Here is a 17,521-nt window from a genome sequence, read left to right as displayed (position 1 = left end):
CACTGCGCGGGGAAGTGGCAGAGCTGGAACCCAGGCAGTCCGAGCCGGAAGCTCGCTCCCAGCCCTCCTACCCAGCTGGGAGAAAGACTTTAAGGAAGGTACCAAATGGCCCAGAAGACAGAGTGAGCGCTGAGGCTGCGAGAGGGCACCAGGTAACAGGGGCTGGGCTGGAGCTGGAGCCCTCCTGTTACCTATGTGACTTCCTACCGGTCCCTTCCTCTCGCTGAGCCTTGTCTCCTCATGGGTGCGAGAGAGTAGACATTTTCATACTACCTGGGGGAAGGGAGGAGCAGAGATGGGGACAGGGTGTCCCATTCAAGTAGAATAGCACCACTGTGACCTGCTGTTGCTGGGGGTACTGCATAGCATTTTAATAGGGCAGGAGGTTCTGTGCTAGAAAACCTGTTGGAGAACCCTTGGAATAGAGGTCTCGGAGGCTCCTACTTCAAGCATTCCTTCTCTCTCATCTTAAATGGGGCAGGCAGTGAACAAAGAGTCAAGATGACAGGAGGGTGTCTGAGGCAGGGGGATGATGGGAGGCTTGAATGCCTATTTACATGAGGGTCAAAGCCAGATGCTACCAATTCTCTTTCTTCCTCTTCTTTGTATAACAAGAGAGGACAGAGGAAATTCCTAATTTGCAAGTGGGGTATGCTCCAAATGTTTCTTCTTCTGCCTCTTTTCAAGGATTAGGTTTCCTCTCACCACTTTATTATGTGCTCTTTACGGATATCATACAGACGATATTCTTTACTGGAAAGGTCGAGCAAACTTCAAGTTTCTTCATGATTCGGTTATCTGGAAGTCAGATCACACTTTCCCAAAGAAATCATCAGGGTAGAGTTGGAGCAGAATAAATAAGATTAGCTGGGGGAGAGAGAGATAAGGAGGAAAAGATGTTCCTAAGGTGGAAAGGTAACCCTCAGAAAAGAAGGAAAAGATGGAGAAGCAAAAAGACATGGAAGGGGGGTGGTGAGATGGTGATACTGACAAGACAAGACTAGAGGGAAAAAAGATGTAAATATGTTTGGAAAGCTAAAAATAAAATATTTCCGATGTTAAGTTGCAAGTGGGAAGAGATTGGGGGGGCGGTCTCAGTATCCTAGGGAAGTAAAGAGGTGGGTTGGGTGGGGGATGGGGGGGGAGGGAGGTGTTGGTTTAGGCCTGCTTTCCCCCAAGTGTAATTCATAGAACGTTCATTGCTTGAGACAATTCTTGGAAAACAGATCTCCAGTCAGCCAAGCTCAGAAAACAGCATGTGCCGAACAGTTTTGGAGGCTATAACGTACACTAGCACACAAGGCTGTGTAGGAATGAAGCCTGCTTCCCGTTGTTCAATCCAGCATTTTTCAAATGTGGCCTCAGAGCTCCATTTCGGAAAGCACACTTTGGAAGAAGCCCGGTCTTATGCAGCGTCCGGTGTGAGCCAGCACGGCGGTGCCACCGTCCAGCTTGGCACCGTCTAGTTGTTCTGCCAGCTTGGATTGGGGCAGGCAGGAGCATCTAGCTGGTACAAAGTACTCCGAAACCTGTTGTATGAAACCTGGGAAATAGCTATATAAATTATGTCATAGGAATTTAAGATCACGGCTAAATTTCACTGGTCCAATATTTGTTTTGACTTTGTAATTGAACGGGGAAGTCTCCCATTCCCCTAAAATATAACATATCTCTACCTTAGCATCCTTCCCTCCAGTCTTCCTTGACCTCGGTCACCTAAATTCAAAAGCTCAGCATCACCACTAATTCTTTTACGCACTTTACTCAAGTATATATTTTAATCTAATTTATATGCTATCTAGCCCACAGTTGTCTATCCTGTGTTCAGGCCGATTTGTGGGAGGCTGTCCATGCTTTGCATAGTAAGATCTGACAACACTGTGTCTACAGTGTATCCCTCACCTACTGGTATAATAGCTGGGAAGAGAGGAAGGCGATGAAGCTGGCATGGCTTGTTTTCAGTGATTCCCTACTGGCTCCCAGCGATGGTGGCTTCCTCTTCTAGGCGCTCACTGCCATTGTTTTAATATGCTCCTGAATCTTGCCATGATCAACATGTGTTCATTGGCATCAGACAAATGTTCCTTGATGAAAAGGGTTTTCTTAAACAAATACTTGTTGGATTGAAGTGGCTTGGATTTTATAGGGCATTTACCTATTCTCTCTTACATTCTCAAATATTCTTCTAAGATGACCCACAACTGTCTGGCTGTCTTGCCTGCCGATTTTCTGAGGGCCTTGGTCTGTGCCTCAGTTGGCCAGGGGACTCAAACAGCCTCGAGGGGTTTGCCTGCCACCTACTCCCCCCACCTCAAACTTCAGTTCCCTTTTAACAGGACTTCCCTACCTGACAGATTCAGCTCCTGCACCTGGCCCTATCACCTCTGCTGCTTTCCTACCCCTGTGGTCAACTTTATCTCCGGGAACATGCAAAGCTCCTCTCTGCATTGAGATGCCCAGCTGAGATGCCCAAATGTCCCTCCAGCCCTTAGAACGCAGTTTATATCCTGGTTCTTTCAGGTCACTCACTGCTCTCTCCTCCCTCTGAGCTTCCAAAGCATTTGGCAGCCACCATCCAGTCACATACTATTTGGGATTATTAATAAATTATTCCCTGGAAGGGTTCCACTTGGCATTGTGAGGAAGGAAGCCTCCGGACAGACAGAACTGGGACCTTACTTCTTTAGACTCTCTCTGCAGCACTATGTCACGGCAGTGCTCAGAAACGGTCGATGGACACACTGCTATTTCCAGCTTCCCACTGGTCCCAGGAAGGCATACAAAGTCCCTCTACTTTGACGGAAGCTGTCAACTACCAACAATTTTACTATCTCAAGCAGATCCAGAGTTTATCTTGAAATGAAATGGACAGTGAGCCTTTTAGAATTAGGCATACTGTTCTCTTCAGATGAATTTCAATGAACTTTAGTATATAGACAGGGTAAATGTGTTATTCCACCTAGTAGATTATAAAAATATGAATTTAGGTATTTTGAAAAACTCAAAACACCACAGTTACATTCTTAGAAAAATAATAATACTTCTTAAACGAACTGGAAATCAGTTATTTTTTAAAAACTGCATTCTAGATCAATCTGATTCTCCAGGTCATGCTGACATGACTTCAAGGCTGACATGTCTTCCACATTAGTTTCATAAGCACGGCTAAGCTCAACACACATGAATCAGACATGCAGTGAGAAGCTCTCTTTTCTCAGACCCAGCCCAGGGCACATGACGCTCAGTGGCCTACTAATCAGACTTTCCCAGCTATTTTGCTAGGGGCTGGCATTCAGGCCTGATCTAAGGGTGCAATCTCCTGCAGGTGTCCCAGAAGATACAGTTAGACTGGATAATTTCGAAGCTGCCTAAAACTCTGATATTTAAATGGGTGTTTTTATTTTTTTTGAAGGAAAATACACAGCTACCCAAAGACAGGAAATAATCAGTGCTTTACTTTGGGAAAATTAGGATTGTCATTTTTCTCTCAATTTTGCTGGAAGGACACTTGCAGCAAAAAGAAAACAAAATACCCCAGCAATTACCCTTGCCTAAAGAGCAGACAGCAAGAAGCAAGCAAGTTGTATGGTATTTAGTTTATCTGCATTGCTTAAGGAGGATGATGGCGGCGGGGTTATAAAATGCCATATGTCTAGTATCACGTTCTTTCTCTTAACCCTCACTACTCACATACTTGCGTGCGTGTATGTGCGCACATGTGCGCAAACACACACACACTCCCTCCCTCACTCCATCTTCCCACACCTCACCTGGTTGATAACATAGATGCCGTAGTCTAACTGCTGACGCTGTAGGATTGGGTGCAAGTAATACAGCCAGTACTTGAGGTGTTCCTGCCGGTTACGGAATGGAATAATGATGGCCACCTTGTGGGGAGAGATGCAGTTCTTGGGGGCATAGCGGCCGCCCACCTTCACCTCTGGGTTCTGTTTCTCCACAAGCTTCAGGTCCACAGGCATGTTAAACTCGATCACCATGGGGCCGACTAGAGAGGTGGAAGGAAGGAGAAGTTAGCAGGCTATAGGGTTCCCCCACGCCACAGCCTCAGGAGACATATCCTCCTGGGACGCAGTGTGACAATGAAAAAGGCACTTACATCCAGCACTAGCATGACCAACCATCCCAGGAAACCCCTCAGGACCAGGTAAAGCCGGACAGCTGGTCACCCTATGAAGCACTCAACTGCCCATGACCCGCTCCCCCTGAGATTCTAGGTTTCTCAGCTCTAACTGGAAATGGAGTGATTGCTGCTTAGACTTCCTGAAAGGTTGTTATAAGGATCAGAGAAAATGGATGAGAAAGCACTTTTTTAGGAATCCTGAGATTGAGACCTAACTTTGCCACCTCCCAACTGTGTGACCTTGCACAAATGACTTCCATCGACTCTGAACCTAGCCTAGTTGGGAAAAGGTGTGTATGTGTGTGTTGGGGAGGATGGTGTTGTGGAAATCAGCCTCAAATCAGAAGGTAGCAAGAAGCGGTGTGAGTAACCCATGTCTCAGGAAGGCACTTGATGCACAGATTTAAAAAAAACTCCAGGGGTAGGGACTGGAGGAACTGAGACCCAGAGCAGAGTACGGGGAAACGGAGAAGAGAAACAGCAGAAAAGAACATCAAAGAAGAATGCTTAGTAAACGTAGGTCGTGGAGTAACAAAGGGGATGAATAAGAGAGGAAAAGTCAGAGAGGTCCCCCAAGTTTCTAGCCTGGAAGAATACAGCTCCAGATGAGAGAATAGTAAGAGAGCTCTTGGCTTAGAAGAAAAATCGATGAGACGTGGATGGTGGATTCTGAGGTAGTGATAGGTTAGGAGTAGGGGGAGAGGCCAAGGTCATGATCCAGATACAGACATGGAAGTCCTCGTTTCCTAAGGTGGAGCTAGGAGAGGACTGCACTCCTCAGCTGGGGACCGCCCCTCCTGTGGCATGCAAGGTGAGGGCAGGGAAAAGGTAACAGGCCCAGGAACACACAGGAAACTGGGGACAGAGTCAATACTCAAACCCAGGGCACCTGGGTAGCTCAGTCGATTAGGCATCTGCCTTTGGCTCAGGTCATGATCCTGGGGTCCTGGGATCGAGTCCCGAGTTGGGCTCCCTGCTCAGCGGGGAGTCTGCTTCTTCTCCCTCTGCCTCTGTCCCTTCCCCCATGCTCATGTTCTCTCTCTCTCATGCTCTCTCTCTCAAATAAATAAATAAAATCTTAAAAAAAAAAAAAACTCAAACCCAGAGCCCCAGTATTCCCTGTAGGCCAGACTTTCTCAAAGTAGGTTACAGGAAACAATAATTCCAGTAAAACGCTCAATGGAAGAACATGTCCCCTGGTCAAATAAGCATACTAAATCTTGCTTCTGAAAAGTATGAGGCACAGCAAAGGCTCTGAGAAGTTGTGCAGTCAAGAAATCCCCTTCACTTTATATAACCTACCTTTTCTCAAACGTATTTGGCCATAGAACCACTCAACCAGGGAACATATTTTCAGAATTGTTACTCTAGCATAATAAGCCAAGTAGCCACAAGAACAAAGGCAACTACAGAATAGAGGTGAGAATTCGCACCACAAACTGGGATCAAGTTCACCTGAAACATGCTAGTGAGACTCACCCGAGGCCCAGCACGCATCACTCCGTTGCCCTATTTGTTCATCAATAATATGTGGCACTCCAAGCACCCCTTGTGCCCAGAGATCACTCACCCCCCTGAAACGAGCCCCAGAAAAAGAAGCTGTGATTCTTGCTCCTCTTGCCTGTCAGCAGGTGCAGACTCCCCATTTCCTCCTCCTCAGCATCCCCTGGTACTTCTCACACCTTCCCGCCCTCCAATGCTGACTCAGTTCCACCATCATTGGACCCATTCCCATCCATTTATTTTCTTCTGAGACGCAGATCTGATCATATTACTTTCCTGCTAAAAAAAAAAAAAACAAAACAAAAAAAACCTCTGATGGCTCACAGGCCGTGTAGTCTTTAAGAAGTAAGGCCAAACCTCTTAGCTTGGCACAAGGCCCTTCAGTCAGCTCTACCTCCCTCCCCATTCCAATAAACCATGCCTATGTCCACACTTTTCTCTTTGCCAGAAATGCCCTTCCTTCTTTCCTGTAACAACAGACTTTTGCATTAAAAGACAGAACAGAATCTTAAAATTAATAAAGCCCCGATCTAGCTTTGTCCTTTTGCTCTCTTCGTTACCAAAGCTCAGACAGCAGACGCCCCGGCGCAGGGGCACAGAGGCCTCACCTCACACAACTGACCCAGTTCCAACTTCTCAGGGTGCCCTTGGGTGAGGGGGTACTATGCTCCAGGACAAAGTAAGGGGTCACCTGAACCAGTTTTTCTCAAACCCATCATCAGAATCATGCGAGGCAATTCGTAAAAAATATGGAATCTCAGGCTACTCCCCTAGGGAATGAGTTGGCCAATCTGGGGAAGGACAGAGGTAAATCACAAGCAGCCCAGGTGACTGGGCAATGGGGAGCTGAATCTCTCATCTTCACGAGCTTTGGGGCTTTCGTGGAGATAGCCCTTCCCCATAAGGTCCAGTAGGCCTGGGCTGCTCGACCCTGGCAAAGCTTCTGGGAGGCCCTGCAGCCCAGTGCACTTGTGAAAAACATGAAAAGAAGATAGTCACTGGGCTCTTCTCACTTCACAGGGCCCCACAACATCTGCAACATCACCCTGCACCTCCCTGCAGCCCCACCCTACCTCTGGTTCTGAAGATGCTGCTAAACATAACTCCATTTTTGGGAACCCAAGAGGCATCTGGACTGTCACGCTACCAACTTGCTCATATTTTCTGAAACTAACCCAGAAGACAGGAATTCACACTTGGTCTGCCCAACCTCCCAAGAGCAGACACCTGCGGGCTGGAAAGCATCTTAGTTTTGCCCATTGGGGGGTTCCAAAAAGGCGGTCCTGAGGTAGAAGACCTGGACAGGAGAAAGGCTGCCCGGGTGCTGGTTCAGCTCCACCAGTGACTTGCTGGATGGCAAGTGTCACCCACTCTCAGGATACTGGTTTCCCATCTGGAGATTGCAGGATTGGGATCCAACCGGCACCAAACGAACTCTTATTCACCCCCAATCCCATCATCACCTATGGCCAAACCTGCCTCTGCTCCAGAGTTTCCTCGGCCAAGTGACACCGCTATCCACCAGACTGTGGGAGCTGATACCCTAGGTGGTCCATCTTCTATTCCCCCTCCCCTTCCCCAAACCCAGCACACTCATTCACACACAGGAGGCGCCAAGAGCATGTGACAATCCATGGGCACCTGCTCAAGTGCCAAACCAGACTCTTTTTTGAAGTGTTTAATGCCAACTTTTCCTATGGTATGTGTCAAAGCCACTTCCAATTTGTTTTAATGAACACTTTCTAGGCACCTACTGTGTGCCAGATTGTGTGCCCAGTGGAGGAGGGGAGGTGACAGAAGAGTCAAGACAGTTCCTGACCTCAAGGAGCTCCCTGCTGAGGGGGTGGCAGAACCTAAGTGAAAACTACCCCGGTTTAAAGCTGTCTAAGGGACTTGCTCCTCCAATGGCTTCATGCAGGGCTTTATTACTCAACAGCCTCTTCTCACTCTCCTGCTCCTCTCTCGGCCCTTCTCACAACCCCCAGCATGTCTGCGACACATCCAGAGCACCCTGATCCCCAATCCTGCTATCCGTGGCAATTCTTTCCCCACCTGCTGGCTTTCTCTGAAGCCTCTACAGCCCCGAGAGCCCTGTGGCTCACGCCTGAGCTTGGTCAGTCCTCAGCAGTCGGCGGCAGCTGCAGACCTAGAGCCAAATGCCTCCTGGGTCCAGTGCCAGTCAGGAGGCCTCCCTGAGTGCCCTGCACAACCCTGCCATGCAGCAGGGGCTGTCCTCCACGGCGTGCCTGGCGCTGTCCCAATGAGAAAATCCAGAGAGCTCGGACTCCAGGAGGGCAGTGACCAGCTCTGCCCAGAACCACAACGAACTGCTATCAGATCTCAGAGCCACTGCCAGGGGCCTCAGAGAGGGGCAAGGGGAGGAAGCAGAGGATGAGGGCTTCATGACAGTCCTCACGCTGAGCTGAGGCTCCCTTGCTGGGCGGCGCATGGCGTGTGCTACCACAGGCCCTAGGCCCCGCTGGGCTGGCTTGTGTGTTTTCTTGGCTCTGGGAGCTGGAAGCAGGGTTACGTAAGCAGCTGAGCAGATGTGAGCCTGTCCTCGGCTCCCCCCGCTAAAGCCCCGCCACGTGGGCCTCTCGGCTGGGAGTCCAGGTCACGGCCTTGCGTGTAAGGCGCTCAATAACTTCAATGTGTGAGCTCAACTCAGACAAATTCCACTGCTCCCTTGCCCGGCACGGCAAACCCAAACACACACATGCCCCTCCATCAAAGCCCGGCTAATCTAGAGTCAACCCAGCACGGACTCCCTGTCTCCCTTTCATGCTGGAGCCGCTCGTTCCTTTCACTATCCTCAGCAAAACAGGCTGGAACATCTAGTCACCGCTCCCCAGCTGACTGGCCAGTGGCGCAAGATACAATCTCTGACTTGACGCTGGGTCGTGAGACGATGTTTCACCAGCCTGTCACAAAATGGTAAAAGTAAAGACATTGTACATTGTTCTTCATTAAGCGGAAGTGTAATCAATGTATCGGAATGCCCTTTCTTCCAAAGTCAAGGGCTTCTTACTCTAAATGTTAAAATGTCCTTTGATGTAATGATCATGGTAGATTTTGAGACTGAATTGATTTATTTTAAATTCAATTTGTAAAAAATCCCATACTGACAGCCACGGGATCTGGCTCCTAAGTTTCTTGTGAAACTTTCCCGGGTACTGAAGCTCAAACACATGGGAACTGTGAGACGCGGCAGTGCCCAGAGCTCTGTTGTCCTCAAGTTGGGGTGCCGGCCTGTCTTCCTTGGCCCAGACTCAGCCCCGACAGTGTGACATAGCGCCTCTTCAAACTATCTCCCCCTCAACCACAGCGCTGTTCACAGGCTCATGTGAGTAGACCATTTTTCTCTGTACCAATCTCCTGAAGGCCAGATATGCGCCGGAAGCCAGGTCCTACCAAATCCCCAGGCTTGAGGTGAGAGCTGTCTGCAGTGGTCCCATGAACTCATGGTGCTCCTTGTGGCCCCTCAGACTAGAAATGAGAAGCACCCTCTACTGCACAGGGCCAGGCTGCTTGGTGCCAGGCAGGGAGCAGCAGGGCTGGGTGAAGAAGAGTTCTTTGCTCTTAGAGGGGAGGGAGACCAGCAAACCAGGGTGAGGATGACAGTGGTGAGAACAGCTGAAATGGCACGAAGGAAGGGGTGTTAACTCCAGTGCCAGTGAATAGAGTCAAGGAGAAAGCTGCACAGAAGCAGCTCGTCTCAGAGAGGACTCATCACGCACGAGTTGTGGCCGCTTGGCTGCCGTGGACACAGAGTATACCAACAGATCTTACCTGAGAGGAAGTACACAGCTATGCTCCCTGCTTACCCACTACTGACACAAGCAACTCAGAGGCTTTCGATACGCTTCGAGGAAATTTGATGTAAGAGCAGGGGACAGAGAGCCACCAGAAGGGACTTCTCAAGTCTCATGATAACCATTACTCATTAAATTTTAAAATCAAGCTCCCAAAGGCTTCGAAAGTATTGGAAATGATTTATTTCTTAAACCAGATGTTCGTGGTATTTTTCTTTATACCTTTGGGTCTATCTTTAAAATTAAACAATAACTATTTTAAAATATAACCCAAGGAAGGAAGTGTGACCCCCTCTTTCATCCCCTTCCCAATAAGTGTCTTCCAAAATAAAGATTTCAAAACATACAATTCAGTGACTAGAAAAGAGGAATAATCTAGTGCTAACGCTGACTTGATATGTCTCAAGCACACCATACACTCAACGCAATTTCAACAGCCACTGTTCTTTCTGCCAACTCACCAACCAAGCCACTACTAGACCCCAGGGCTACGGGAATGCTTTTTCAACAGGAAGCAGAACACATTTGTGGTCTCAGAACCCTGCACTTGGGGGCACAGAAAAAAACAAAGTATTTGCTCAAAAAATAAAAGAGCCTGCCAGAGGAGGTCTGCAGAGCAGAGCCCAGGTGGCCAAGAGGAAGCTGGACTAATCGAGAACAGTGGCATCCGTTACTCCTCTATCTGTGCTTAGAAGTGGCCCTGCCATGTGCCTGAACTGCTACATTTTGTAGGTCTTCCAAAATATCACCTGAAAGTGACCTTGCCACCAATGAACCATCCAGGTCAGTGAAACGGCCCTTTCTTGCACTCTGCTCTCTCCCCCATTAAATTCCTACCCAATCTTCAAACAAAGGCCAAGTATTCTTTTTTTTTTTTAAGTTTATTTTTAAAGTTATTTTTTTTTTTAGTCATCTGTACACCCAGCGTGGGGCTCACGACCCTGAGATCAGGAATCGCATGTTCTGACTGAGCCAGCCAGGCACCCCAAGGCCAAGTACTCTTATTTGCTACTGCACTGGCTTTCAAAATACTGGTGAGGTCTTCTTCTATTATAGAGGTTCAAACTGTGCAGTGCAAGAGCAATCATTTGGGAAAGCACATAAAACTGCAGATTCCTGGCTTCTACTCCCCAGAGCTTCCCATTTGGTAAGTCTGGGACTGAGGCCCAGGACTCTGCATTTTAACGAGCACTTTAGACAACTTTAATGCAGGTCCCTGAACTATACTTTGAGAAATGGTGGTTTACAGGTTCACCCATTAACCACCACCTCCCTCCCACCCCCATGAAGCTCTTTAAGAGTGGGTACCAAGAGGGGTGCCCGGGTGGCTCAATCGGTTGGGTGTCTGACTCTTGATTTCGGCTCAGGTCATGATCTCAGGGTGGTGAGATCACCCCGTGTTAGGCTCTGCGCTCAGTGTGGAGTCTGCTTGAGGATTCTTTCTCTTCTCCTCTCCCTTTGCCCCTCCCCCCAACTCGCATGCTCGCGCGTGCTCTTTCTCCCACTCACTCTCTAAAAAAATTTTTTAAATGAAAAAGATAAAAGTTAAAAAAAGAGTGGGTACCAAGAAAAACAATCTACACTCAGGAACTACTGTACATTTCTGCTCTCTGACAATACTTAGAACAGAATGTGTTTCACTTTTGGCTTTTGCAAAGGGACAGATGTAATAACTATGTTGGGCCGTAAGGTGTGAATATCTACATTTTAACTCTTCCCCGGTCTTTAACTTTCTAAATCACATTTTCTCTTTTTCTGATTTTATTTATATCTGTCCTTTTTACACTATGTATCCTTATAAGCTACATCGAAAACCTTTGTGAAAGAGGTAAGGTAACAATCCTTCAAAGTTCAAACCAAATGTTGTCCCCTCTTCAGACCTTTCCCTGAGCCCCTGGGATGAATCAGTCCCCGCTATGCATGCCAGAGAAAACTCGACGTAAAGTTCACAAACTTTACAAAAACTTTACAAACCAACATTACAAACTTTACAAGCCTACATTAGAGCCCTTCGGGGTGAGGGCGCCAGTTTGTCTACCTGCTCCCTCAATTAGACCCTCCTCTCCTTGAGGGCAAGGGTTGTGTCCCATTTCTTTCTGTCCTTGGGACAGTTTCTGGTAGAGTAGGATCCACAAATGTATGTTGACCCACACAGCACTTGTTAAACTATGGGTTAAGAACCAGAACTAACAGGGCAGGGAACCATCTGGCATTTGATGTTTGAGAATCTAGACTGTTGTCCTAATTACACATCTATGACCAACGCAACCAAGCCCAAAAACACTCTCCTTCCTAGGCTCTAAATATGCCTTTTTTAAAAAAAATTTTATTTATTTATCAGAGAGAGAGAGAGAGAACACAAGGAGGGGGAGCGGCAGGCAGAGGGAGAAGCAGGCTCCCCACTGAGCAAGGAGCCCGATGCGGGACTCGATCCCAGGACCCTAAGATCATGACTTGAGCCAAAGGCAGAAACTTAACTGAGTGAGCCACCCAGGCGTCCCTAAATATGCCTTTTTGTGTCCAGGGATAGCAACTGATTTGTGATCTAGAGACATAGCCCCCACCCTCAATTTTAAAATGAGTTTCCTCCAGGTTCTAGGCCTATAATTTGAGACTTTGTGGCAGTGGACAGCCTAACCTAATGAAAACACTGCATTCCCTCATCTGAACCTCACACAGCCACATGAAACAGGCTCTTCACCAAATACCATTTGTTCCTTGAGAGAATAACCCCAAAACTCAGTCTGAGGTGGGTCAAGACATCACCAGAAAAGCCCTGAGTGGTCACTCAGTCCAGGATTCAGTCACCAAGAGTACCAAGGCCTAAACCTAAGGGAACAAAGCCAATGTCAGATTCTACCACTTTGAAGGGTCAGGATCCACCTCAAACCAAAACCCTGAAGAGTCCTGGCAGATCACGGCTGAGGGACCTTAAGAATTATGTTTCAGAGGTGCCTGCCTGGCTCAGACAGTATAGCATGCGACTCTTGATCTCAGAGTTGTGAGTTCAAGCCCCACATAGAGCTTTAAAAAGTCAAATAAAATACGGCACTTGGGTAGCTCAGTCGGTTAAGCGTCTGCCTTCGGCTCAGGTCGTGATCTCAGGGTCCTGGGATCGAGCCCCACAACGGGCTCCCTCTCCCTCTCCCTCTGCTGCTCCCCCTGCTTGTGCTCTCTCCCTCTCTCTCTCTGTCAAATAAATAAATAAAATCTTTAAAAAAAAAAAAATAAAAGAGAGGAAAAACAAATAAAAAGGTAGAAAAAAAATTTTTAAAGGATTACGTTTCAGGCCCAAGGCTGCGCATGAGGGAAAATGAAGGACAGAGGGATTGAGGCTTTCTCAAGGACACTCCTGGATTGGCAAAAAAGACCATCCTTAAGAGAATGTCAAAAATTCCAGGGAAAGGCCCTAGTCAAAAAGGTAAATGTCGGGGCGCCTGGGTGGCTCAGTCGTTAAGCGTCAGCCTTCGGCTCAGGTCATGATCCCAGGGTCCTGGGATCGAGCCCCGCATCGGGCACCCTGCTCAGCGGGAAGCCTGCTTCTCCCTCTCCCACTCCCCCTGCTTGTGTTCCCTCTCTCACTATGTCTCTCTCTGTCAAATAAATAAATAAAATCTTTAAAAAAAAAAAAGGTAAATGTCCATAAAAGGCTAATCTATAGAGACAAAAGTGGTTGCCTGGAGCCAGGGTTTAGAAAGGAGATTAAGGGTGCCCGGGTGGCTCAGTCGGTTAAGTGTGGATCAGGTCATGATTCCAGGGTCCTGGGATCAAGCCCCGCATCAGGCTCCTTGCTCAGCGGGGAGCCTGCTTCTCCCTCTGCCTGCCGCTCCCCCTGCTTGTGCTCTCTCTTTCTGTCTCTGACAAATAAATAAAATCTTAAAAAACAAAAATTAACCCTTATCTTCCCCTCATTAATCCTTTAGGGTTCTGACGTTCATGGATGTATCTACACAGTGGACAGCAAATCGCAGCTACACACATCCCTCTACTCTCTCTCTGCTGTGCCCACCAAGACTGTCTCAGAATCCTTAATCTAGGGTTCCAGGGAGCCACCAACTGATCCAAGGCGGCGTAAAAGTGAATCTTACTTGACTTGATTGATCTAAACCCTTCTCAAGCACATTTCTATACCATACATGGCCATGGCTCTGGAATTCAGTGGAGTAGGAGAAGCAAGGAAAGAGCACTGGGAAACCTCGGGGAGGCCCTGGGACTGGGGGTGTGGCGATACACTTCTGTCCTGGCGTGACCCAAGGAGAAAGTTTCTATCCATAGTGAAACCACAGAGATTCAGCACCCTGAGGTCAAGAAACTGTGCTGGGGACCACAGGCTTTTAAAGCCCAGTAAACAGGCTTCCAGTGTTGTCCTCCAGGGAAAATCCGTCCCAGGAGGAATTTCTGCTTTGTTTGGTCCTGGCCCAAAGGCAGATTTCCTCCTCACTCAGCTCTTCTCCCTTTGGCTTCCCTTCCTGCCTGCCTCCCTCGCTGGAATTTGTGGAAATTCTGGAAACTGTTCCTGCCCACAGTTACCACTACCAGGAAAGGCTTGGGAAGCCAATTTGCCTGGAAATTCTGTTAGCTCCAGGAAGATCTTGGGGCATCTCTCTCATCTTAGAAATAGGGCACTTCTGCAAGAGAAGATATGAGCTTCTCAATGATTTAGGCCTGGTGTTTTATTTTTTGACCTCCCCCTCCAGACTGAGGCTGTCCTCCTGCCTCTTTTGGGACTTCTGCTCTCAGCCCGGAGCCATTCACCAGTCCCCAGCAGGTAGCCCAGAGCCTGCCACTTGAGGGCTCCAGGCCTACAATGGCAGAAGCCACATCTGCCTCCATTCCTCTCCTGATTACTTTCCCCTCCTCGGGATGCTGGGGGAGAACACTTTGCTCTGCACCTTCCTAGGCCATTTGTTAGATAAGATATAAAAATCTGACACACAGGTGTACGGGAACCAAATTCAGTTTCTGAGGGAAGCAGTATGGTAGGAAGAGGCTCAAATCCCTGCTCTACCTCTGAAAAGCCACAGGCAGGTTTCATAACCTCTGAACCTTTTCAGCGATAGCATAGTGCCTAAAAGAGTAGGCCCACAGCATATATTTGCTGAATAAATCCATGACTAATATTTACATGCAGGCCTCGCTCACACTCTAAGAAGTAAAGTCATTCTTAATACAACTCAATAAGAGGCTAAGTCATCATAAAGATAGACCATTTGTTGAAGAGAATCAGCTGAGTTCAGCTATACTAGCACACTTAAAATGTGGAGGAACAAAGGGTTTTAACATAGAAAAAGAAGTGCTGGTGAGAGACTGCACGAAGAGGAAACAAAGGGTCTATATTAAAAAAAAAAAAAAAAAGGTAGCACAGGCAAATGAACAGATAGATGACAGATTGAGATCCAAAATCTGCAACGTTTGGGACCAGCAAGGGATTAGTATCGAGATGTATAAGGAACTTCTGCATATCATCAAGAAAAATGTAAGAACCCCACTGAGAAAAACAGGCAACTGATTATCATGAACAAGCAATTTACCAAAGAAGAAACCCAAAAGCCATAGAGCATATGAGCACTTGTCATCAGAGAAAGGCAAGTTAAAACAAGACCTATCCCATGGGGCGCCTCGGTGGCTCAGTCGTTAAGCATCTGCCTTCGGCTCAGGTCATGATCTCAGGGTCCTGGGATCAAGCCTTTCATCAGGCTCCCTGCTCGGCGGGAAGCCTGCTTCTCCCTCTCCCTCTGCCGTTCCCCCTGCTTGTGCTCTCTCTTTCTGTCAAATAAATAAATAAAATCTTTAAAAAAAAAAACAAAAACAAGACCTATCCCAGCATATAGATTCACTTGGCCAAAAATTAGGAAGCTGGTTAATGTCAAGTATTTGTTGGAAGCACAGAAACCCCCATGCTCCACCAGTGGAAATGTACATGATGGGTGGTCATTCTGGAGTGGTTATCTGGCACTCCCACATCAATACAAATATACAGCCACGGGTCCATCAGGAACATGCAGAAGGCTGCTCCTTACAGAAGTATTTGTGAAGACAGTGGTGGGAGGCAGTGTGGGAATCTATCCTTACAGGAGAAAGAAAAATTGGGATGAACACCATGGATGCTAGATGTACACATAGCAACATGGACGGACCTTAAAAACAAGGGTGAGGGGGGCACCTGGGTGGCTCAGTTGGTTAAACATCCGACTCTTGGTTTGGGCTCAGGTCATGATCTCAGGGTCCTGGGATCGAGCCCCACGTGGGGCTCCCCGCTCAGTGGGGAGTCTGCTTGGGATTCTCTCCTCTCCCTCTGCCCCTGCCCCCACTCTTGCGTGAACGTGCTGCGCGCACACACGCTCTGTCTTTCAAATGAATAAATAAATACATCTTTTTTAAAAAAAAAACATTTTATTTATTTATTCATGAGAGACAGAGAGAGAGAGAGGCAGAGGGAGAAGCATAAATAAATACATCTTAACAAAACAAAACAAAAACAAGGGTGAATGCCTGGGGCCCAGTTCTTGGTTTCTAAATACCATTCTCTACTAAAAAGAACTAGAGCTTGTTGGAGAAGTTGCTGATTCCAGGGCTGAGTCAGGGAATGAACAAGAGGAGCCTAGATCATCTTGCTGTGCCTAAAAGAAAGTGCTCAAAGAATGATGGGATATGTCAAAAAGACACAGGAGACAGCCTGAAGGGGATTTCACTGGCCAAATCTGGGACAATCTAAGCATCAAAATAATGATAGTAAAGGATTATGAGCTATTGAATAAAGTAAGAATCCATAAGTCTGTACTAATATATGAATTAATAGGGGAGAAGGGAAAGCTCTTCCTTACAGGAAAACACCAACTAATACAGAAGGAATGAAACACAGAAGGAATGAAAGAATGGTATCACCAACCACCATACTAAGAACTGATTCAGGGAAGAATCATCAATTGATCCTAAAAACAAGTGGATGAATGTTCGAGGAATAACTGGATATTTACATAATCTCAAGCAAATTCCTGTAAGATATTTCTTAATTAAAGGGGGTTAAATAGTAAACTTCATAATAGAGAAATAGCAAACACCACCGTAAGGGAATGATCAAAGGTCACATTGCTAGTAAGAAACAAATTGAGAGCAGGAGCCTCCCAGACATGATGCACTAAAAAGAACTCAGAATCACTTGAATGGTATTCTTTTCAGAAATGTGTAACCTGAACCTCATCACAAGGAAACATCAGACAGGGGTGCCTGGGTGGCTCAGTCATGAAGCGTCTGCCTTCAGCTCAGGTCATGGTCCCAGGGTCCTAGGATCGAACCCCACATCGAGCCCCACATCAGGCTCCCTGCTCGGCAGGAAGCCTGCTTCTCCCTCCCCCACTCCCCCTGCTTGTGTTCCCTCTCTCGCTGTGTCTCTCTGTCAAATGAATAAATAAAATCTTTTAAAAAAAAACAAACAATGGGGTGCCTGGGTGGGTTGGGCATCTGCCCAGTCGGTTGGGCATCTGCCTTCGGCTCGGGTCGTGATCCCAGGGTCCTGGGATCGAGCCCCGCATCAGGCTCCCTGCTCAGTGGGAAGCCTGCTTCTCCCTCTCCCACTCCCACTGCTTGTGTTCCCTCTCTCGGTGTCTCTCTCTATCTCTGTCAAATAAATAAATAAAATCTTTAATAAATAAATAAATAAATAAATAAATAAATAAATAAAAGAAACATCAGACAGACCCAAATTGAGGGTCCTTCTACAAAATAACTGGCTTATACCTTTCAACAATGTCAGTATCATGTAATAGAAAGTTTCAGGCATTGTTCCAGATTAAGAGACTAAAGAGACATGAAAGCTGACTACAATGCATGGTCTTCAATAAGGACAATTAACAAAAATCCTCATAAGGTCTGCAATGAGATAACAGGAATTTTTCTATGTTGATTTCCTGATTCTGATCATTACACTACGGTTATACAAAAAATTATTGTTTTTAGGAAATACATGTTAAAAAAAATTTTTTTAAAGATTTTATTTATTCAGGGGCGCCTGGGTGGCTCAGTGGGTTAGGCGTCAGCCTTCGGCTCAGGTCATGATCCCAGGGTC

General features: G+C 47.1%; 1 protein-coding gene across 2 annotated transcripts in view; it reads right to left on the bottom strand.

The window, feature by feature from the left end:
* B4GALT1 (beta-1,4-galactosyltransferase 1) overlaps positions 1-17,521 on the bottom strand; it is a 53,844-nt gene that overhangs the window by 18,984 nt on the left and 17,339 nt on the right. For both annotated transcript variants that reach the window (XM_032396773.1, XM_032396774.1), the window contains exon 2: positions 3,771-4,006. In XM_032396773.1, the coding sequence (XP_032252664.1) occupies positions 3,771-4,006 (236 nt within the window). The remainder of the gene's footprint in view (positions 1-3,770; positions 4,007-17,521) is intronic.

Source organism: Phoca vitulina, unplaced genomic scaffold, assembly GCF_004348235.1.
Source record: "Phoca vitulina isolate PV1807 unplaced genomic scaffold, GSC_HSeal_1.0 scaffold94, whole genome shotgun sequence".
Taxonomy (NCBI): Eukaryota; Metazoa; Chordata; class Mammalia; order Carnivora; family Phocidae; genus Phoca; species Phoca vitulina.
This window is presented reverse-complemented; position numbering and strand designations above follow the sequence as displayed.